Raw genomic sequence first — 23,805 nt, 5'->3', positions numbered from 1 at the left:
TTCAGAGGCAGTATATACATGAATTATGTGGTATTTTTCACCCCGATAAAAACAATCCAACTTTAAAAGCTACCTGGAATAATGAATAATTATAATAACATCTTGAGATTTAATTTTGTCTTTCTCCTGCCGTCACCATTACCGCTTTTTGTTTGAATGAAAGAGGGAGAGCTTGCTTGTTCTTGTTACAGAAAGCGCCTGGACGTATTTCTGCTTTTACATCAGTCCCATTTGAGAGGAGCTACTGTGATTGGTTTCCTTCTGTGAGGAACACAGCATGTGACCAACTGCATTTTAGAAAAGAAAAAAACACCAACAGCTGACTTCAAAGCTCAGTCGAAAAGTAACAACAACCTTCCTACAAATATAGCAGAGTCAAAAGTACAATATTTGTCTTTGAAATGTAGTGGAGTGAAAGTCAGAAGTTTCCAAAAAAACAAATACTCAAGTAAAGTACAGATACTCAAAAAATGTACTTAAGTACAGTACTCAAGTAAATGTACTTCACTACTGTCCACCACTGGTTAGCAGCGGGAACTAAGTAATGAACTGCTGTGGACTGGGTCAGCAACACTGTTGAATTGAATACATGTTTTACATTACATTGTAATGAATTATTACATACATTTTGTCCTTGCAAGCAGTAACAGAAGAACGATACAGAAATTTATTGTATTTGTTCAAATGAAATGTGTTCTTGGGTGAATATCACTCTAAAGATATAATCTGCTCATTTTTTCTAATTTTCTAAATTCAGTTCTATTTTCACACGGATATCGTCCTGTTGTCCTCTACAGTGGACATGCTGTGAAATTAAAATAAAAAATATATTCAAAAAAATTAAAATTGTAAGGTGTTTTTTTAGGCCCAAATATATAGGAAATCACAAAAAAACAGAAATTGTAAGACACTTTTTTCCCTTGGTTCTCAGGAGGATATCAGTGAATCGTTTGGACTCAAGGTGGAAAAATCTACACCTTCCATACTGCTATGCTCTTATTGTGAAACGCCGGTGCGGAAGTGTGCACGTGTGTGTATCCGGGTTGTGTTGACTCGGGTGTGACGCTCCTGTCCGGCAGGCTATCGGTACAGACTCGGTGTAGAACTTGTTATAAACATTCATCTCGTCTCTCTGCTCTCCGCCGACATGTCGCACACCGTCATCACCACCACCACCACCAGGACCTCCGGGGACGGTCTGCTCAACATGGGCTACACCCGCACCATCCCGGGACTGCTCAAGATCGGACAGATGGTGAGAGTCCGCCCGCCGAACGCAGGAGTGTACCGGGATCCATTCACACCGACACACTGGAACATGCTAGCTAACATTAGCTGCTGTTAGCTTCACTGTCAACATGCTACAATTTTATCACTTAAAATATATTAAATGCACGTTGGCCTGTCAGGTGGTTCTGATGGTATTTATGATGTTTATATTCAGTTTAACAGCTTATTATTAGTTTTTAAAGGGACAGTTCGCACAAAAATCAAAAATACATATTTTCCCTCTTACCTGCAGAACTTTTTTATCCGTTTAAAGTTTGAGTTTTGGAGATCTGGGCTGTAGAGATGTCTGTAGGGCTGAACAATTAATTGAAATTTTATTGAAACTGCAATATAGCTTTCTACAGTTTTCAAATTGCAGGAGGTGCAGTATTTGTTAAAGGCAAAATCAGTCAAGAAACCCTTAAATGAATGAATGTGGTGAAGCAGAAATGTCCTGTCCTACACATCAGAGACTACAGACTTAAAAATATTATTTTCCTGCAAAAATAAATCACACCATAGTTATTTTAACATGTTCTTAATCAAAATAAGAATAATTATGTAAAAAATATTATTACCTCTAATATTGCAAATCATGTCACATTTGCAATATTCATCAAAATATTCACAAAATTGTTCAGCTTTAAGTAGATGGTTCTCTTCTTCTGGTGCTCAAAGTGTCAAAAAATACATTTGGAAAACTCAACATAGGGCCAGACAGATACTGATATTATGGATTTTAAAAAATCCCAATATCCATATATTGGTTGATATTTCTTGTGCAGGATATAATTTATAGAATAAACATAAATTCAGATGATTAATCAATTATTAATTGATTATTAAATTAATTGCCAACTATTTTGATAATTGATTAAAGGGGTAGTTCATGCAAAAATGTAGTCATTTTCCCTGTCACACAATAACATAAACCAACTAACTGGTGGAAATACTGATATAGTACACACTTAAAGTGTTGCTTGCAATAATGTGTTCCTTCATCACCGTGAACACACACTGTAGTTTGTTTTGACTCAGCCTCACACACACACACCATCCTGCTGCACCAAATACTCACTCGAGCACCAAATGTGGATTAATCTGCCGCTGAAAATAGTCCCTCAACAAACGTGCTGCTTCCTCCTGTTTGTTTGTGAGCAGCTGTTTGAAACATGAAACGACATCATATCTGCGAGGTGTTTTTGAGAGACGGACAGACGGACGGACAGACATGCTGCTGGTTTGGATTCTTCCATCCAGGCTTCAGGATGTTATAAACGTTGTGATTTTGTGTCTCGCAGCTCGCCCTGCTTGTCGCCTTCCTGTGCATCCACTGCGTCCGCGGCTGGCCCAAATGGGCGGCCTTCCAGTACTTTGAGGTGGTGACACTGTGGTTCCTCATTGCCCTCCTCATCTTCTTCCTCATGCACCTGTTCAGGCTGCAGGCAAAGATGCCCTGCATCAACTGGCCACTGACGGTGAGTAGGAACACACATTTCTTCTGTGCATGTGTGTTTGAAATGTTAAAAGGATATTTCACCCCAGAATCTAAACTACGTGGTTTTCCTGTGGCCTGTGGTGCTGTTTATCCATCTGGATGGGTTTGGTGTGGGTTGCAGAGTTTTGGAAAAATCAGCCTCCTCTCCAATATAATGGGACTAGATGACACTCGGCTTGCGGTGCTCAAAATGCTAAAAAAAAACAACCAAAAAACAACAACCAAAAAAACATTTGAAAAATTCAAAACCAGAAATATCTTTCCAGAGATCATGTTCTCGTTGCTCAAGATTATTCACAGCCCTTGTTGTGAGCAGTTTCATATAGGGACTACTTTCTATCTGCAGCAGAATCTATTGAAACTACTTTTTTCTACTAGAATGAAGGAAGTTCCTCCGTGAAACTGCTCACAACACGGCCTGTTATCTCGAGAAACCACGTCATGGTTTCTGGTAAGAGATGCTGGTTTGGATGTGTGGTTTTGGTTTGTTTTTTTGTTTTTCTTTTTTTGTAGCATTTTGAGCACCACAAGCCGCGCTTCGTCTCTACAGCTTTATCTGGATGGATAAACAGCACAACAGGCCAGACGTAAAATATGTGTTTTTGATTTTTGTCTCTTTTTAAAGTCTTCCTTCAGCAGGTTCATCAACTGTTTCTCTGTACAGTCTCACTTCAGGTTTTCCACCAAACTTCTGTAATGCATATTTGTTATACTCAGTGTTGCATAAGAGGAAGTAACTGAAGAGTTACATAAAATAAATAAATTACATGTTAGCAATCAGAATAGGTGTGTTATATGAGACTGATTTAGTCTAAATTTTAAATCATAATTTCCGGGGATATGTGCAGTCAGCAGGCAGGTGTTAATTTGTAATTTATTGAAGGTGTGTATGTGAAACCCCTGTGGTTCAGAGGGCGGGCTCTGAGGAGAGCTGTCCGTCATCTGAGGGTGTTTTTCACACCTGCAGTTCACTTCATGTCAGAACAGGCTGCGTCATCAGGACCCACGCGGGAAAATAAAACCAGTGACTGACAGAAGTTTTAGAATACCATACAAGAACAGCAGCTCGAATAAGTTTTCACCTGTTAATCAGGGAAAATACCTGCGCTCATGTGCAGATGTGTTTTCTAAATAATCCTCGATTAAACAGTGTCGACTGAGGTTCAATATCCAGTCATATTTACCAGGACTCTAACAATACGTCCAGTATTACGATGTATTGAAAAAAAAGTCTCTGTACTGTACAGGCCTGTGACAGTACATACTGTGCTCTTACAGGGGTAATTATCTTATTGCATTTTATTTAAATGGCTGCTCCTGAATGCTGCATAATTTTTGTTCTACAGTTGCAAACAAAAAAAGACATTTGCACATGTTCAGGTCATGGCTGTTACGTTTATTTTATGTTATTAAAGAAGAAGAAGGAAATCAGAAGCACTTTTAACGTTAAACATACTTTAAAATGCCGTACATAACAGATTTATTATTTATTAAAGAACATTTCTGTCTTGTTTCTTTAAATATTGTGATCGATATCTTTAATATCATGGACTTTTTATGGTGATAATATCGTACTGTGAGTTGTTGGTATCATTACATCCCTACTGTTTATTTCTGCAACTGTAAAAGCAAACATTTCATCACAAACACACATTCATTTGCCTCACAATCATCTTGCTCTTGCAGAAGTTGTGAATGTGTCACTCCCCCCCGTCACCTCATAGCAGACTGATCGAGGCTGTGGGGTTTTGGCAGGAAGTCATTTCTTGTGAAAGTTTTAGAGGTGAAATGACAAAATATGTTATGATGCTTCCTTATATTCACATTTAATCCAACAAACACAGACAGCAGGTCAAACATATGTAACTTCAATGGGTTGTTCTGTAACTTTGGCTAATAACGGTGCACATCTTTACTTCCTGAACACACTTAGGCTGCTGTCTGATACTTCAAGATTCAAATCATCACTCAGAGACGGGGCTGAGTGATTTTGAAAAAATATCTAATAGTGATTATTTTGACTGATACTGCAATTGCAAAATGATTTTCAATATTACAGATGATGAAAAATTTTACATCATTATTCTTGTTTTGATTGAAAAACATGTTAAAATGACAATGATGCGATTTTTTGCCAAATGAGGATATTTTTAAAGTCTGTAGAATCTGATGTGCAGGACAGGACAACTCTGCCTCAACATATTCATTCATTTCAAAGTTTTTTGACACATTTTTCCTTTAACTCATATTTCACTTCCTGTGATTTGAAAATTGCAGAAAGCCATAGTGCAATTTCGATAAGAAACTGATAAATTATGCAGCCCTGTTCAGAGATCCCTCAGCTGACTCAAAGAGGTTCTTCCTGTGACGATTAAATTGTGTTTGCTTGGTGGAATCAACCTGTCAGTTGTTTGTTTTCCTTTGTCAGTCAGTGTGCAGGACAATAACAAGATAAAACAGATAAAAGCTTCCTGAAACACACAGGGAGAATATTTCAATGAGGAATTATAAATAGGGTTAATCATAAATATATTTTTATATTAGCTGGAGCACTTTAATGTGTAGTGTGAAATAAAGTCAGACATATGTTAAAGCAACAGTTATGTATGGAAACTAGACATGAAAAACAAAAAAATGAATTTTCAACCATATTCAGCTCAGTCGTCACTCAGAAACTGAGATGTGTTCAGATAAATCACCACAGCAGTGCCGACTGTGAGACTGGCAGTGGTTTTATTTCATATTGGATATAAAAAGATGAGAGCTGCAGAGTTTAATCCAGATAATAAGGAGTTGTAAAGGAGGAGAGCTCTTGTATTGTGGTACATTGTTATCTTATTCTGAATCTTTTCTGCTGTTTCAGGAGTTCTTTCATTACTCCGTCGGCACCGTCCTCATCTTCATCGCCTCCATCATTGGCGCTGTGAACAGTGGACCAGCTTCAGCGCTGGTGGTTGCATCGGTACGTAACCGCACAGACACTAAGATCCCTGGGTAAATCTTCAGAGGACTATAAACACTCCGATTCTGTTAGTAAAGAGAACAGTTAGGGGTGTAACGGATCGTGATTGGTCCGTACGGGTTGCCGCCACACAGTTTGTGACAAGTGTGAAACACAGTTTGGCTGTCGCTGTTACTTTTTAAAGGAACAATTCCCTCAATCTTGATGCAGAGTTGCAGTGAAAAGATGAGATGGATGCTGCTGTGTTTTACTCTGTGAGGCAGCGACCAAGTTAAAAACAGTCACACGACCTCTGTAGAATAAAATTCCAACCAAAACTTAACGTTTGTTTCTGATATCACTGGGAAACTGGGCAGGCTTGTCGTCATAGAAACGTAAACAAATAAAAAACAACAAATAAAATAAAGAGCCCGAACCCAACATAAGCCTGTAAAATATGTGAGGAATAAGACCCGACCCGACCCAGACCTGTTGGGTCCCACAAATTATAGTAAATTATATTTCTTAGAAAGACAATCGTCACACATGAGTTTCAGCTTCTCAGTCAGACCCAGTGTATGATATTCCAACACTTTTATGGAACCCAGTATGCAGGAATAACACAACACGTTTCTTCTACATGCAAAAATAGAAACATGTTTTTTGCTCCAAACTGCATGGGCTTAGCATAAAGTGGCCATGTGTGTAAAGGGGAGACTCTTAGGAACTTACAGAACCCATTTTCACTCAAATATGTTGAGGTGAGACGTCAAGGGATCCCTTTGGAGTGTTATTTAGCTAGTATGACATGACTGGCACCAATGGATTCCTCAGGTCTCTTAGTGTCATATGATACCAGTAGCTGAGCTTGAGATCTGTGCCTGGACCCGACGGGACCCGATGAGTTCGGTTTGGGTCGGGCTCTATTTCTCACATATTTCACAGGCTCATGTCAGGTTTGGGCTGTACTAACTTTATTTATTTGTTTATTTATTTGCATTTTTCTCCCCAGTTTAGTTGTTGCCAGTTCCAGCTCCCTGTATGTTTATCTCCTCCTGTTTGGTGCACAGAGGGAAGCTTGTTACGAAAAAAGTTGAGCTGTAATCGGGTTCGGGTTGAAATATGTTAATGAGGGTGGGGTTCATGATGGTTTCGGACAGAATTTTTTCAGCATCGGGCCTCGATGGGCTCAACTTTTCAGGCACGATTAAAGCACTAACCAGTAGCTTCACTATAGATCTGACTGAGCCGCTGCAGCTTGTAAAAGAGAGGCTGAGGACGTCCCATTCCCCGGTCAGTAAATTTAAGTCCAGCTTGTGTGGACAGAAAGCTGCACAAGATGTTGTGATTCTTATTCAACTAAATGACACCTGAATCCAAACCCTGTGAGAGTGCTTTTGATGTCTGTGGTTCCTGAAAGCAGAGGAAGAGTGAGACGTCTAGGCTAAAACAAAACCCTTAATATTTCATCAGAATCTGCCCCCCTCCCTCCTCCCCCCCATCACTTCCTGCCTCTGTCCATCTAATTACACAGGAAGTCTTCACTGATATCATTGTCGGTCTGAGGAATCAGTTTCCTGAACCTCACATCTCAGCTGCTTCTCCAGATATCAGAACATCTGTTTTTATCTTCTATTTCATTAAACTCTTAAACACATTTATGAGAGTCAAATACAACAGAGTTAAAACATGAGACTTCAGTAACTTGATTTTTGTGAAGGTTTTTGTCTGTAAAGTTAAATGTGATGTGCTGCATTAACATGTTAACGTGTTTAACTATGTTGTGTGTTTGTCTGCAGGTGTTTGGGTTCATAGCCACATTCCTGATGGCCGTCAGTTTGTGGACGTCTTACAGTGTCACCTGTGGCTCTCATCAGACCGGTACGTCTGTTTTTATTTGGTGTGCTTCATATTTAAAGGGATTGTTCTCCCAAAAAATGAAAATTCTGTCATTATCTCCTCACCCACATGCCGATTAAAGGTCAGGTTTAGTTTTTTAAGTCCATAAAACTATGCTAGAGTTTCACAGGAAAACAGTATTGCAGAATCTCCCAAACAATGGAAGTGAATGGTGACCAGTTTTCAAACATAAAAAACAGAATAAAAACATAAACTTCCTCCATACTGCTCATCTGGTGTAATCCAAGCCTCCTAAAGACCTGACAAGTTGACTAAAAATTATTATAAACATTATTTACACCATGTTTTTTAGCCTGAATCTTCACTATAGATCCTTAGCTTGGAGCCAGCATCAGAAGTGTGTGTGTGTGTGTGTGTGTGTGTGTGTGTGCACTGTGATGGTGTGCACAAGTAAACTTCTTATCGGGGCTTTAGGAGGCTCAGACTACAACAGGTGAGCAGTATGGATTTTTTGGTTGTTCTTTAACATTTGAACATCACTTCCATTGTTTGGGAGATTCTGCAACACGGTTTTTAAAGAGCTAACAGTAACATCGTTGTTGATGATGGAAAGAAATGGCTGCAAGTCTTTGATGTCGGAGGTTTCCATGACATGTGAACACACCACAACACAATGCGATATTTTAGTGACAACATCCTGCAGGAAAAGAGAACAGTTGTAATAACACCAACAATATGCAACCATAATTCCAAAAAAATTGGGATGCTGTTTAAAATGTAAATTTTCAACCTATATTCAGTTGAATACAATAATACTGGGACAGGAGCTTGTTTACCACTGTGATGCGATGTCCATGATCTGTGAAACAACCTGACATGTGGACTTAAAGGACTATTTCTTCACTGTGGTTTTACCACCTTTACTTAGATCAGAGTACTTCTTCTATCACAGTGAAACCCTGTCAGTGTGTTTCAGTGAGGAATGCTATCAATGCTAACAGCGCTAATTAGCCGTTGAAGGGAACTGAAAGGCAGAATATCCAGATTTCCCGCGACACTGAAGCAACTGTGTTTCATCAAAGAGTGAAAATCAGACATGTGAGTCAGATTCACATGAGACAAATTATTGACGCTCATTTTTCTTTCTCTTCGCTCCTCTTTTCAATCTGTCCTTCATCACTTTGGTCTCTGTGGTTTTTCCTCCTTTAACTCTGCTTTATCTCCTGCACTCTTTGCTCATTTCTCTCCTCCTTCCTACCCTCCATACTTTCTTCCATCCTTGCTTCCTTCCTTTCTCCCTTCCTTATTTCTTTCTTTCATCCTTCATTCATTTAATCCATCCTCCTTTCCTTCCGTCTTTCTTTTGTCCACACTGTCCTTCCTTCATCCACATCTTCTTTCCATCTTTTCATGTTTTCTTCCCTTTTCCTTTGCTTCCTTTCTCCTGTCCTCCTTTCTTTCTTTGTTGACATCTTCCATCCTTTTTGCTTCCTGTCCTTCCTGTCTCTATTTCTTCCTTCCTTCCTTTATGTGCATCTTCCCTTCATCCTTCTTCTTTTTTCTTCCTTTCATCCTGTCCCTCCTTTCTGTCATCCTCGCTTCCTTCCTTACTTCTTTCCTCCCTCTCTTCCTTCCTTCCATCCTCACTTTTTTCCTTCCTTCCTCCCTCCCTTCCTTCTTAACTCCCTTCCCCCACTGCCTTCCTTCCTTTCTGTCTCCCTCCCTCTCTCTGTTCATTCCTTCCGTCCTTCCTCTCTTCTGTCTTTCACTCCTTTCCCTCCCTCCTCCCTTCATTTCTTCCTTACTCCCTCCGTTCCTTCCTTCCTCCTTTCCTCCCTTCCTCCCTCTGTTCCTTCCTTCCTCACTTCCTTCCCTTCCAGGTGCGGCAGTGTAATAAGTGCTCCGTCATGAAGGAACCAGGCGGCTGCGTCGGCAGTTTGCTGTGTCCTGGTCAATTTTCTGCCTAGCAACCACCTGGATAATTATCGTGATTGGATTTTAATTCATAGTGCAGAGGTAACGGGGCGGAGCTGAGAGGACAGTAGTTACAGTATTACTCAGATGTCCAGAATACTTTTCTCATTGAAGTCATGTTCTCATGTTTAAAGGTGCTCAGTGTCACATTTTAATCATCAATGTATCAGAAACACATTTAATAGAATCAACGAATGACACCGCGGTCTAAACAATCAGTCACATGCTATTGTTGTCACAACTACATTTCCCATCATCCCTGCTGCTTCCTGCCCTGACGTTCTCTCCCCGACAAGGTTGCCGTTTTGTTTCCCCCCTCTTACCACCTGCTATCAGAGATTTAGAGAAGATTTTTGAGAAAACTTGAAGTCGTGGTTGCTCTGAAACAACGGCGCCCTCTTCCTGTCGTGTGCCATAAAGCAATCCAGATGTTTTTCCCTCCTAAAACCTCACCTGTCTGAGTGCAGCCACAGTCACACATCTCTTTGTTGCATTTCCTCGGTGGTTTACAGGACCTGCAGCTTGATTTGCTCGATTTGTCTCATCCATTCCAACGTTTTTTTATTCTACTTTTAAAATTCCTCAAGCTCAGTCAAAGCAGTCAGGACCACGGATGTCTTCAACTCTTTTTAAAAATCACTTTTCTTAAAAGCCCAGCGATGAAATGATGCACAGTTTAGCCCTTTTAGCCTGCTATGCTAATGTTTGCTAGCATACTAAAATATTAGTGTGCAGATATTCTCCTCATTCTAGTGTGCTAACAAACATTAACAAGCTAATATTTCACATAAAACAACTTGCATGCTAATGACTTTGTTAGCATGCTAAAATGTAACTCAGGGGCTAATACTTACGTGTGCTAAAAAAAACAATAGCATGCTAAAACTCTATGTAGATTGAAACAGGAAACATTAGCATGCTAACAATGAAAACAAACAAAAAGACAAGAAGAACTGTTGCGTGTCTCTGTGATGAATCGAGAAGTCTGGTGATAATAGGGGTGTCACGATTCTCAAAATCCAGGATCCGATTTGACTTTGGATTTGATTCACTTTGCGATTTGAACACAAAATTTTTCAGCACTGACAGTAGGAGTTTTTACAAGCAAAGATCAACGGGTTATTGGTTTTACACTCTGACAGCTGTCATTTACATTTTCAAACTAGTTTTTAAAAAGATAAGCTACATGGTGTCTCGTGTGATATAACTTCTGCAAAATTATATGCTGCTGTATAAACTGCTGCTTATCACAGATAAATGTAAACACTGCGCTAGCTGCTAGGTAACCGTAGCAACGATGGACAGCGAGGCTCAGTCAAAGAATTGGCCAGCTACGCTGTTGTCTCTTAAATGTTTTTTTTTTTTACCCCACACATGCAGTGGACATAAGGAAGTAGACGGTCGGGGGGTGGAGAGAAAAAAATACTTTTAATCTGTTTTCGATTTTAGAATTGAAATTGTGACACCCCTAGGGGATACTCTGGGTTTTTGTTACTGTCAGCATATCCCCACATGCAGGACCAAACCAACAGCGAATCTGCTGACAACTATACCTGAAATAGTCAACGGAGCACCAAATGTGGATTAATCCGCCGCTGAAAATAGTCCCTAACAACTGCCTGCTTACAAATCCTCCTGTTTGTTTGATAGAAGCTGCAGTGAGTAACTGTTTTAGGAAATTACTGAATCTTTCAAAAATAAAATGAAACAAGGGCTGAATGATTTTAAAAATATGTATATCTTAGTGTCATCACTTTGGCACATATCAGGGGGAATTACAATTTTTACATTATTCTAATTTTAAAGGAAGGAATCTGTGCCAAACAAATTCCTGCAAATATTGCGGCCCGGAAATTGCAGGAGGACATATTCAATTCAATAAATGAAGCTATATGTGAGCCACAGACAGGAAGTCAGACCGTACAGAGAGACGGACGAACGTGTTGGTTTAAATCTGCATGTGAGGTTTGACCATAACAAAAGTACAGACAAACTCCAGCGATATCCTTCAGTCAGTTTACTGCTGTGTGGAAAATACTGTGCCATTGATTTAAAATATTAATGGTGAAATTACCATTAACTTTCACTAAAGTGAACCAAATCATCCCTCATCTGTGTGGGGCAGTAACTCCCATGAAGCATCACATTAACCTCCCACAGTCAGTGAGTTTAGTGAACAGTGGGTTCAGTTTGTTGTTGCCTTCAGTAGCCATCAGTTCAGTCTCAAACAACATGTAGTCCAGTTTGTCTCACAGACAGGAGCTGTGCGACTGTCCTTGGTGCTTTTAAACAACAAACTGTTAAACATTTGAAATGAAATTCTGAATTTCATGCACTCAGAAAGCACACCAGTAACACCTTTACATGATGCCAAAAAAAAAGACAGCTGTGGAAATCTGTTTGCACAGATAAATAAACATATAAATAAAACAAGTGTACCGATTAATAAAGGAACGAAAATTAAGCAAAGAATAAACAACATAAAAATAAAAGTTTAAGTTATCATACAGACTGTATGTACAGATTTATATTAATATGTGGAGTAATGAAACACGCACAGATTAGAAGTAAGAAAATGTTCACACATGCGTACAGATGATTAAATCTGTGCATCAGTTTATAAAACATCTATTCTGATAAATAAAATCTACACACAGGTTAATAAAATGACAAAAAGTTTAATGAACCATGTCTGTGGATTATGAAACCTGTGCAGGAGTCACTACACTGATGAATCAAACCTACACACAGATCAGTAAATGTTCACATGGATTAATATACTGAATCACTGTATAACATACACCTGGATTAATTAAATAATGTACTTAAGAATCAGTTAAAATGGATGAACATTGTATGCACAGTTAAAAAGAAACATTTGCATAGGCTCACATTTTGAAACTCAATTTCTGGAACATGCATCAGATGAAAAGTATAATTTAATGAAAAAGCTTTAAAATAATTCAGCATTTAATTGTTGTACCAGATAAATGAAAGCACAGACTAATAATAACATCAGAAAAATTGTGAAAACACTACAAATATGTGTTTTGTTGCACTAAAAAGAAAACAGAAATAAGTCACAGCATGTTTAACCACTGTTTAAAAAAGCACAAGATGGATCTGTAAATCTCAGATCACCTCTGTCCTCTTCTTTATTCCTGCATGCTTTAGTGTTTTCACTGTTTGTCTGACTTTGATTATTAATCAGTGCTTTCATTTAGTGATCATTAACATTTTATTAATCTGTGTGCACAGATTTCCACATCACATGGTCCTCAGCTCTGTAGTTTTCTGACCAATCAGAGAATCTGTGCCATTCAGCAGAAGTTCAGAATAACACTCCAGTGATCATAAACAGTGGATTAAAATGCAGTTTGACTTTTAGTTCTACAAACATTTCTGATGGACTGAACGTTGGATTAAAGCGTTAAAGTGCTAAAGTTTACTGCTGCAGACTGGAAAAGACTTTCTCACCATGTTTAGAAAATGATCATGTTAGTGTCACATGATCATTCCTCTAAGAACCAGGCTGGTCGTCGTTTGAAGACATACTAAAATAATTCAGAAAATACTTTTTTCTTTTTATACTAGACACAAAAATCCAGAGTCCTGAAACGTTAAATGTTTTCTGGAGCTGCTAAATTAATCATTTAATAGCCAGCTTTTTTGATAATTGATCTGTTGAGTCATTTTTTAAATTATAAAAATTCTCTGATTCATTGACAGCCAATAACAGTCATTAACAGTTATAAACAGTTATTCACAACAGTCATCAACAGTCATTGATATCGCCGACTGTTATTAACCGTCATAAACGGTCATTGATGGTCGTTGACAGTCATTAACAGTCATTAACATTGCTGTTATTAGCCCTCATTAACAGTCATTAACTGTCATTGACAGTTGGTACGCTTTTAACCATTATTAATCCACATCCACAACTAATTGATTAACAGATTAGTCAATAATAATGACAATAATTATTTGAGGAAAGATTTGAAAAAGTGACAAGAATGTGACAGGATTAATTATTAATTAATTATTGATGATATCAACAGAATCTGATTTTGTTTCTTTCACTTCATTTGATTTGAATGAAAATACCTTTATGTTGGAACAGCAGCTAACTTGTTGTTACTAGTTTGACTTTTCCGTAAAAGTAAAGTGTCATAAACTGCGACAGACAGTTTGTGTTTCAGTTTTTATAAATTGTTTCCACCTGGTGTTAACGTGTGTCTCAGGTGATCCGATCACAGGTGGACAGATCTGAGTTCAGGTGTGAACGCGCCCAGGACACATTGAGATCCGATCGTTCAGACCACGTTCAGAGGTGGTCTGAGCCGCATGTGACCACATTCTTTTAGTAATGTGCATGCGAATGTGTCCTGGTTCGCTTTGAAGGACCGCCGACTGAACGGACGTCCGCCGCGTAAGCAAAGTATGGACTCGTACGTCTGGCGGCATAGCAGTGGGCGGTATACTGATATTACGTTGATATCGTGATATCAGACGAGGCCTGTGTAGCGATACTCATGTACGATACTCTGACCTCGATACTGGTTCCTGGTTCCTGAACATAACTTTTTTCCAATATCAAAAATGACAAGACATTTTTTGATGCTTGATGATACTTGATAGTTTGTTAACGAGCCCCACATGAGACTGGATTTCATCTTTGATTTTGGATCATTATATTGTGATCAGTGATGTCATTCTCTGAACTGACTGGACAGTTACAGCTGTTCTGTTATTTGCCCTTACCCATTTAATCATCATATCCACATTACTGATGATTATTGATCAAACTTGTGTAACGTGTAACGGGTAAAAAAATATATTTATATAAATTCACTGCTAATAAATTGAACGATACGAGAACCATAATACAACACATACAGTACAATAATATGGGCTTTATTCGCTGTGGAAATCAAAATGTCGTATTTCAATCATTCATCAAGCCTAATTAGTCGGTAGGATTTAATTGTGAAAGTCTGTTTGCACATGGATCAGGGAAGTGAGATTCGACACCAAGAGGTCACTGAGACGCAGGTTAATACCAGGTGTGAACAGGCTCAAAGCTCATTTTATGGCAGGTAGCTAACCTGCGGAAAGTTCTAGAAAAAAATCTGACTGAGGTTTAACTCAACTAATCACCTTCCTTCTGCCTGTTTGTAGAATTAAAAATCACACTTGCTGTTTAAATCTGGGTGCTTGAGGACGGAGGGTTCTGGCTCTTTGATTTAGTGGAGAAACTTTCCTGCCATTTCTCGTCACAAAACTCTAGATGGTGTGAAACTAAACTCTGCTTTCAGTCAGAGACGTTAATCCTCAGATTACTGCCTTACTGTTGATCAGATGCCAAAAATAAACTTAGTGTGATGCTTCAGATTTTGCACTGAATGTGTCCTTACATTTCCTCTGAAGCAGCTCCGATTACAGAATGAAGGATTTATGACTAATTTGATTAAAAATCGAATGTTTCACTTTGACTATGACCATGTGGAGTTTAGGTTTACTGGACAAACATTAATAGATTATTAACAGATTATTATCTGACTTCTGGTGCGTCCCTTAAAACCCCAACACACTGTGTGATAACAGCCGGCTGAAGCTGAAATTGTACTTTCTGCTTCTATGAAAACACAAGATGAGGCAAACTTTGTCATCAGTGAGTGTACCTGTAGGCTCTGTGTGAATACATGTGGTTATGTGTGGAGCGCGTCCTCCAACATGTCTCCAGAAAGAAGTATTGAACTATTGATCGTCCGTATTTTCAGGCCTTAACGGGGTAACGTCAGTCACACTGTGAGCTCACTAGAATTTACTATTGGTTGCAACGTGTCAGAAAATACAACGTATAAGTTCTGAAGCATTTCAGATGAATATCTGGTGAACAAAAATGCAAATACCATGAAACTCAGCTGTAGAAAACTTATAGCTCTGTGAGCTATAAAAAACAACACACAAATCGAGCAAAATATATGTTTACATTAAACTTGAATTGAGAAAAAGCATAAAATATACACAGAATGCTGCCTTTAAAGCAGCAATTGACAAGTTTAGAAATTAAAAAGAACAAAACATTTCATAAATTACATATATTTCATACCAAAAAACCCCCAAAATTTCATAACAAGGTGAAAAAGGTGTTTTAACAAAAACACAAAATAAAAACAAAAATGATGTGACGAGATGAAAAATACATTTTTAAAACATTAACGTGATGTAATGATGCAAAATACATAAAAAGTTTAGAAATTACAAAAATTAAAGCAAACCAAAAAATGAATTACATATGTTTCATTTATATATAAATCCTTAAAGAACACATTTTCACCCCAGAAAAGGAAAGAAATTGTAATTAGAGTGTTGGTATTAATAATTTTTAAAGTTTTCCTTTTTTTTTTCTTTGGTAGGACATGATTTGTCCCAATTCTCAAGAAGGGGTGAAATCCCCTGTGTTTTAAAAGTAGAAAATAGTCAAACAGTGAGAAAAAAATAAATAAAATTATGATGCATCGATTTATAATCAGATCATAGCCCTCTGAATCAGAATTGAATCGACATGTGAAGACATTTCTACTCTAGATACGACCTTTCTGTGGCCACTGGAGGTTCTCCTTCACTCTTGGAAGGGGAGGGTGATGCGTATGGTATTCAGTTGGTTGCAGTCTACAACCTCACCAGTAGATGGCATTAAATCCAACACACTGGTCCTTTTTCTGAGAGGGCAGTGAGGCATCGATGGATCAGATCGCGACAGTCCGTTTTACAAATCAACCCCGCGGGAACGCGAGTCACGATGCAGTGGGACGTTACGCACCCTGATTAGACTGAGTATCTCGTGGAAACGGGTCCCGTGAAGACGACTTCACCCTGCAAACTTTCTGAACGCTCTTAATCGTCTCTTAAAGTTTGTCTCACCGTGCGTTCTTGAAGCGCAGCCAAAGATTTCACCGCGTGTCTCTGACGATCGGCTGAATTCCACAGTGTGTCGGGTTTTTACAGAGCGACACCGTCTTATCGTCACGGCTGTTTTCTACAGAGTAAAACGTTGCTGCATTTCACTTTCTTATCTTGTTTCTTTTTTTTTTTTTTAAGTTTCTGTGATGGTCCAAAATGTTCACATATGCTGTGTATATGCTGCTTCACTGTACTGTATTTTATTTTTGCTCTGGACCAGTTTGAAATATAAGCTTTATTTCTGTTACAGATGCACTGATAAAACGTCTTAATTGCTGATACCATTTTAGCTGACCAGTTAAATGATCCAATCTGATGTAAATGAACGTCAGGACCTGAAGCGCTTGTTTAGTAGCCGATCACTCGACAAAATAATTGAGATCTTTGAGATTTAGTCAGCGTGCTATTTGCTGTTTGTTTCAAGATTTTGTATTTCTATCGTTAAACTTTTGATATACCAAGTTTTTCCATCAGTATCTGCCCAGTATCAAGTTTTGGTATCGAATTTGGATATTTTTTATTGGTGCATCCTTTGTTTTTGGACCCTAAAGCTGGGTTTTCTATTGCTGCCTGGAAGTTTTGTGTGGAACCAGAGTGAATCTGTCCATCAGTTTGGTCCGTTTGTGTTTTTCAGGAGGAGATTTCAACCCTGCTGCTCATAAAAACTCTAAACTGTAACTGTTAATGTTACATTAGTCACAAACTTTGATCAAAGATTCATTCTGGCTCCAGGCCAGACAAAACCAGACTGTTTACATTATTTATTTCCGCATGTATGTATTTTCTGATGCTTAATGATGCTGTTCTCACTGATGCAAAGTGACCTGATGTAAGGCTGTTTGTCCACTGGGAGACACAGTTTGCTGGTTGATTGTCTGGTGGCTAATAAGTCCTGATCCTGGACCGTCATATGATGTGTTACATTTTAGGATGGATAATTAATTTAACCTGGAAAATTTGTTACGCAAAGAAAGTTGGACATACAAACTCATTGAATGGTGGACAGTGTTCTTAGAGACTCTTTAGACTTTAAAATTCAAGATCAGATGGGGTGTAGAGTGAAAAAATCTGATTTATTCTGACAGTGAAAGTTCTCTTCCATTAAAACCAGTACAAGACCATCAAGATGTGTGGTGCACGGTGCATTTCCTTGGCATAAAGTAAAGTGCAAGGCGCAGTGGGGTCATATTTAGTCCCTTAATTATTCAAAGGTATGTTTTTAAACATAGCATTAATTAAACCAGTCAGTGTCATCGTGAACTGATTAATAACCTCCATCTAAAGCTGAGCAGCAGAGAGCCAATCACACTGCTCCGTTCTGCTTCTCACCTGTCTGATGCCTTTAAAAGCTGCTTAGATGAGTGTGAACCACCCGGTGAGTTGGCAGTGATGCAGATGATCACCTGACTCCTGTGAGTTTGTACTTTCAACGGTCTTCCCGTATCAAATTTGACCAATCTCTTGACTGACGTAAATGTCTACTCATGGTTCTGGATCAGCGCTTTTAGCAAATTAGCTAAAACAAATAAAAAAAACGCAGAATCGTCCTTAAAGCAGGATGAGCCCAGTGGACTCGGACACCGTGATAGTTTAGCTTATTTAGGTTTTTCTCCAAAGTGCCTTAATGTTGTGTTGTTGTTTAAAGTGGCCCACTAACCTGCAGTTTGCGAGCTAACGGGCCGTCATGGTTCCAGTGAAGGAGGAGACTGAAGACGAGGCGGACGTGTGTCTTCAGGTTTGTGGTGGAGACATGAAGTGATTTCAGGAGATGTTCTAGATGGAAGGATGTCCACAGTATTATAAGTCACATCACAAAGAGCTCACATGACTTGTGTTGTTTTTCTACATTTTTAAAAAAAGTGTGTTTAAACTACAAGTTGTGATTTGTTGCATGTTGTAAATTAAAGGCTCATTGCACCATTTCTGTCTCATGCAGATTTTGCTTACATTTGTGCTAAATGCAACCAGTGTCAAATACGATTTGATTTGATTCAGTCATCAGACAACAAATGTCCAAATGTGCACGAAATCAGGGGAAGAAAATTACAAACACAGTCTTTGGGAATCTTACGGAGCCCCTCCTGCAGGAACAGGAACTGTCCAGTCATAGCTTAGCAACCGTAACTAGGGCACCACAGGCTTGTCAAGCTTTGCATTTCTCTCTGTGTTGAAGGTGTGCAGGAGGATCTGAGACCAGTTTTACTCAGTGTGTCATGAATTTGGATGGTGGCGTCTTTTTTGTCATCTTTTGAAAATGTGAAACACGAGCGCACGGTGAGGAGCGGATTAAACTCTGTCTTTACCTGATCTAACGTAAGCTGCTAACGTTATATATATATGGAAATCATATATTTACTGTAAAATTTTCTTTTATCACTGTTGTGGGTCTTCGAAAAAGTGGTGACAACTCAAAATTTCAAGATTTTTGAGCTCTTAAGTTTTGAAAAAGTTTTATGAACTGCTGATCTTTTGTTGAGACAATTTACTTTTCTACTTCAGATAAGCTTAAGTCTTAAATAAGGAAATAAAATCATCTCAGCTAAAGATTATCGGTCAGCAAAAGTTTTCAAAGTTTAATTCAAAGGTGAAGTTGATTTTTGAGGCCCCAGTGGACAAAAGCAGTTGTTTCTTCCATAATTACCCAAAAATAAAATGTGAAAAATAAAATCATCTAAATAAAAATCTCTCCTTTCTTCTTTTTAACTGGTACAACCTGGAAAATATAAAACACGGACTCATTTCATCTGATTTGAAGGAGAATCTGTCCTGGTGTCAGATTTTAACAATAACTACATAAAAATATCTGATCTTCACGGTCTCATTAACTTTTTGTCGGCTGTATGTATTAAATTATGACTGTTTCATAATCAGTTAAAATCTCCTTGTTGTAGCTTAAAAAAAAATTACTGAATTAATTGTCTCTGCTCTGCTGTTTCCTCTGATTTAAAAGTTATTTCACCTGTTTTTGAAAAGTCAAATGGAGTCAGAGTGCAATTAGAATAAATTTAGAAAATGTTAGATTTAACACCCATTTTTACGTATGAACATATGTTTCATGTAACTCACCTGAAACAGGTCACTGTGGTTTGGTGTTTCATCAAAGCTCAACCGCAGGTGACATAAAAAAAATTAGGGTCGAGCACTTTTACTATTTTTAGCAGATAAAATAGACTCAGTCTTTACTAAATGTGACAGTTTGTTCATTTTCAACTTGCTTACAAAGTTTAATCATCAGCGTACATGAAAAACTCATAATTCATATGATTTACTGTTCATATATTAGAAAGAGTCGGGGTCCTATGATGGATCCCTGTGGAACGCCACATTCAGCTGCTCCTAGATTTGATCAGATAACATTTCTGTCTACAGACTGAATATTAAGTCTTACAAAATATGCAGAGAAAATCTCCTTTACAGTTTAATTTCAGTGGGTCTTTAATTCTTAAACTACTATCACAGATGTTTGAAGGACACAAGAGGAAGGACGAGAATCCAGCAGAGTTTTGTGGATGTTTCATACGGAGAAAGATTTTGGCTTCAGGGCTCATAACTGAAGTGAATTTATCCCATAATTCAGATCTGTGTCCTCTTTATTTTTGGGTCATTCTTGGATATCAGTGACTTTTCTGTCCCCACAAAATGAGAAAATTAATATTTCACTTAAACGAAATGTTTATTAGCAAAGGCTTTCTTTATAGATTTAGGTCTCTTTTTTTTTGTACTCTTTCCCCATCGGCTGTGATTATTTTTTGTGATGGTTCCAGGTGGAAATTTGTTCTTACTACTTATGGATGTTCTAGTAGTTCTGACTAGTCCTTCTAGTTTTAATTGAATATGAAATGAAAACAATGAAAATAATCCTTAGTTTTAATCATATTCAGTTGTTTATCAAGTAAAAACTAAAATATTCACAAACAGTTTCTGTGAAGTGAATCTGTTTCTCTGTTTAGTCAATAAACAGTTGATGACGTCTTCGTGTTAAATAAATGAGTCAGTGGTGAAAATAATCCTGAAGTGCAGGTCAGACTTTGTTAAAAATAAAAGATCCACTGCAGCAGCTCTGATGAGACACAACCCTCCAACAGCTCTGGTAGGAAACACTCTGCACAGAGAAAGTCTGTGTGTGTGTGTGTGTGTAGGTGACCGAGCGGAGGGCATGATGGGACGTATGAGTCATGGCGGCCTCTGGAGGCTGCTTCATTTCCTGAACTCAGCAGCTGCTGCTGACGGTCTGCTGCTCAAACATCCACGGCAGCATTTTTAAAATTCTGGTGTTGAAACGAAGTGAAGCAGAGCTCAGACCGAAATATAAAACATCATGTGACCTCAAACAACAACTGATGTGTCGTCATTGGCAACTGAACTGTTGTGTCTTCAGGGTATGAGGACGTAACGAAAATACAAAGATTCTTCATTTCAGGTGATTATACACTAATCAAACACTTACAAATATTATATTTCTGCTTTATTCTGCCAATAAACTCCCCTTAATCTGACACACTGTACCTTTAAGTATTTAAGTTCACATCTTATGATTTAACAGTCAAAATTACATTTTTAAAGCCAAAATAATGAGACACAAAGAATTATGAGATTTTTTTTTAACTTTTAAAAGTCAAAGCTGTATGAAATATTAGTCTGTTTCAGCTTTGTTACTCAAAATATGAGATATGAAATCATAATTACGAGATTTAAATCAACGATGAATCAATAAGACCCTTTAACTCAAAAAAAAGATATGAAAATGAATAGTTGTTTTTAAATTTTTATTTATCATAGGTTTACACCATAAAAACAAAAAAGTTTAAAAAACTTTATTTCAAGACAACGTACTTCAATAGATTTTTGAGATTTGACTCAAATATTTAAATTTTGAAAAAGTTTTACTAACTTTACTAACGATCTTTTGTTGATCTTTACTTTTCTAATTTAGACAGACTTAAGTGTTCTGAGTTTTAGAAACTCAGAAATGTATGTAAAAAATTATAGAGTAAAATATTTGCTCTGGATGCCAAATCAAAAGAAATAGAAAAGTCTGCATGGAAAAGAGAAAATTTAATCCTTGCAGATTTTCTTTTTCTGGCCAAAAATGTCACTTTTGATTGTAAAAGTTTTAGACCAGAGTCAGGGGTTTGGTGTCTTGCTCCAGGACGTCTCATCAGTCCACACTCTGTACTTTGATTACCACACCGGGTCTGTACGGTCTGAGCTGCTGCAGCTCCAAAACTAAATCATAGACTTGATGAAACATCAGTCCTTCCAGGAAGTTGTGATGTTGTGATCACAACTCGCACAAATTCAACCAATCCCCATGAATTCTGCACGACCTTGAATTTTTGTCCAAACTCTGCAACTTTTCTGTAAATTTGATCAATCACTGTTGCTGATGAACCAACTCAATGGTTTGTTTTCAGTGACACGTAGCAAACTTTTTATTTTATAATTTTGTCCCCCCAGGTGAACTACTTCTTCTACAAATAAAGCAGATTTTTGTTTTTGTAGTTATCAGTGCAATAAATGGCTAAGACCCCAGTTATCCACGCAATAAATGCTTAAGGACCCAGATAAAAACGTAATCCTGAGCCTTTCTGATGTGATGATTTAAACACTCAGAACAGAGTGTGGTTTTAAGACCGTCATTTTAATGAATTCACAACTTTCTTTTGCAATTTTCACTTGTTCCCCTTATTTTGTTGAAAAAACATGCAACATGCATCACATTAAAAAAAAAAAAAAACTGCTGCAAAATCAGGCATTTTGCTACAACATCCCGGAGGGACTGATCAATGCTGCTGTGAATTTGGACATTTCTTGATCGATTTGTTTTTAAAGAAATCAGCATTCTTGGGTTAGAAATGGCTCAAAATGCCAGCGACTGTTTAAACCATCCTGAGCGTTTTCATGGCCATCGCTGAGACAGAGAGGACTGTTCGGGTCTGAGTCAGGACATTTAGACCTGCTGTTTGACTCTGCAGGGTTCTCAGCTGCTCAGAGGAGTCAGACGTGAGGAAACTTCGCCACCTGCTGGAGGAAAATAAAACTTCTCTGACAAAACAACCCAACAGCAACATTCATATGGTACAGTTACAAATATGTATCTGCTGGCTGTAGCGCTGATGTCAGGTAAGTATTTAAATTTAACACGTTTCTTTAATTTCTGATGACATATCGCGGTCATTCTATGATAAATTACAGTAAATGTACAGATATAGATATCTCATTTAAGCTTAAGAGTCCCACGTTACAAAGTGACCTGTCCCTGATTATCAAATTCAGAAAGAATTTTCAACATTAGCAGATCTGATATCTGAATGGTTATATAATATCAGAAGAAGTCAAATCTGCGAAAAGCAAAATTACAGATGACCGAAATCCACCCAATATTTCCCTCTGAGGTGAAGCAGAGCGGAAGTAAAAAGTGACATGAAGAGAAAATACTCAAGTAAAGTACAAGTACTTCTTTAAATGTTGAGTAAACGTTCTGAAATACCTTAATTTGTTATTTTTACAGTGAAGTCTGACGTGAAATCAGGAAATGTGCCTTTAATTGTGTGTATGCGCGTTCTCTTCAGTCTCCATGGAAACGGGACCAAACACGGAAGTCGTCTATCCAGCCTGCAGCAGGTAAACAACACAACAAACACACACACACGTTCTCACATGTTTACTGAACCGAACCGAACCGAGACGAAGCTGCGGCCTCTGAAGCTCTTCTTCTTCGTCTGTTATTTTGAGAGACTTTTCGTCTCTTTGTGACGTCACTATATAAACGAGTCAAACCGCGAACATCAAGCTGATTAACGGACACAAACAGCTGATAAACAGCCGGTAACCGGTATGATCAGGTGACCTCCTTCTACTCTCACTTTAATCAACGACCGAACTCAGAAAAATCATTTTAAAAATAGTCTCTAGTATCCCGGAAATAGAAACATGTAGAATCCGGTCAGACCTTCAAAATAAGAGTTGAGTCGATAGTGGAACAAAAATCATAACAAATCATATAATGTCAGTTACTTATTTTTATCTCTTTATTTTTCCTTATTCTGCTTTTTGAAAATAAACATCATAGACAGTTGATTAGATCGTGGAATAACATTCAAACACATATTTAATACATATAAATACTTATATATCTTTACTCTTAAATGTGGAAATATAAAGAGGAATATATTAAAGAATAAATAAGTAAATAAAAACATGAAAATGTAGTTTAAAGAAAAAAATAATATAAGCATGTAAGTTTCACATTTATTTCTGTATATATTTATTAATATATTATACTGTGTTATTT

The 23,805-nt window shown here is 37.8% G+C and overlaps 2 protein-coding genes across 2 annotated transcripts in view; both read left to right on the top strand.

Moving 5' to 3' along the window:
- The first annotated feature begins 941 nt into the window (after window positions 1-941).
- On the top strand, window positions 942-9,657 carry cmtm7 (CKLF-like MARVEL transmembrane domain containing 7). The gene is made up of 5 exons (XM_084727393.1): window positions 942-1,255; window positions 2,571-2,747; window positions 5,631-5,729; window positions 7,508-7,589; window positions 9,449-9,657. Exons 1-5 carry the CDS (start codon window positions 1,148-1,150, stop codon window positions 9,460-9,462), a joined length of 480 nt encoding a protein of 159 aa, XP_084583519.1. The 5' UTR covers window positions 942-1,147; the 3' UTR covers window positions 9,463-9,657.
- A 13,227-nt stretch (window positions 9,658-22,884) lies between these two features.
- nek11 (NIMA-related kinase 11) overlaps window positions 22,885-23,805 on the top strand; it is a 57,748-nt gene continuing 56,827 nt past the window's right edge. Inside the window, exon 1 of the mRNA XM_084725764.1 lies at window positions 22,885-23,135. The gene's annotated coding sequence lies outside the window, so the exon portion shown is untranslated. The remainder of the gene's footprint in view (window positions 23,136-23,805) is intronic.

Source organism: Lutjanus erythropterus, chromosome 9 (assembly GCF_056507025.1).
Source record: "Lutjanus erythropterus isolate fLutEry1 chromosome 9, fLutEry1.hap2, whole genome shotgun sequence".
Taxonomy (NCBI): Eukaryota; Metazoa; Chordata; class Actinopteri; order Lutjaniformes; family Lutjanidae; genus Lutjanus; species Lutjanus erythropterus.
Note: the sequence above shows the minus strand (reverse complement) of the source record. Positions and strands in the feature narration are given on the sequence as shown.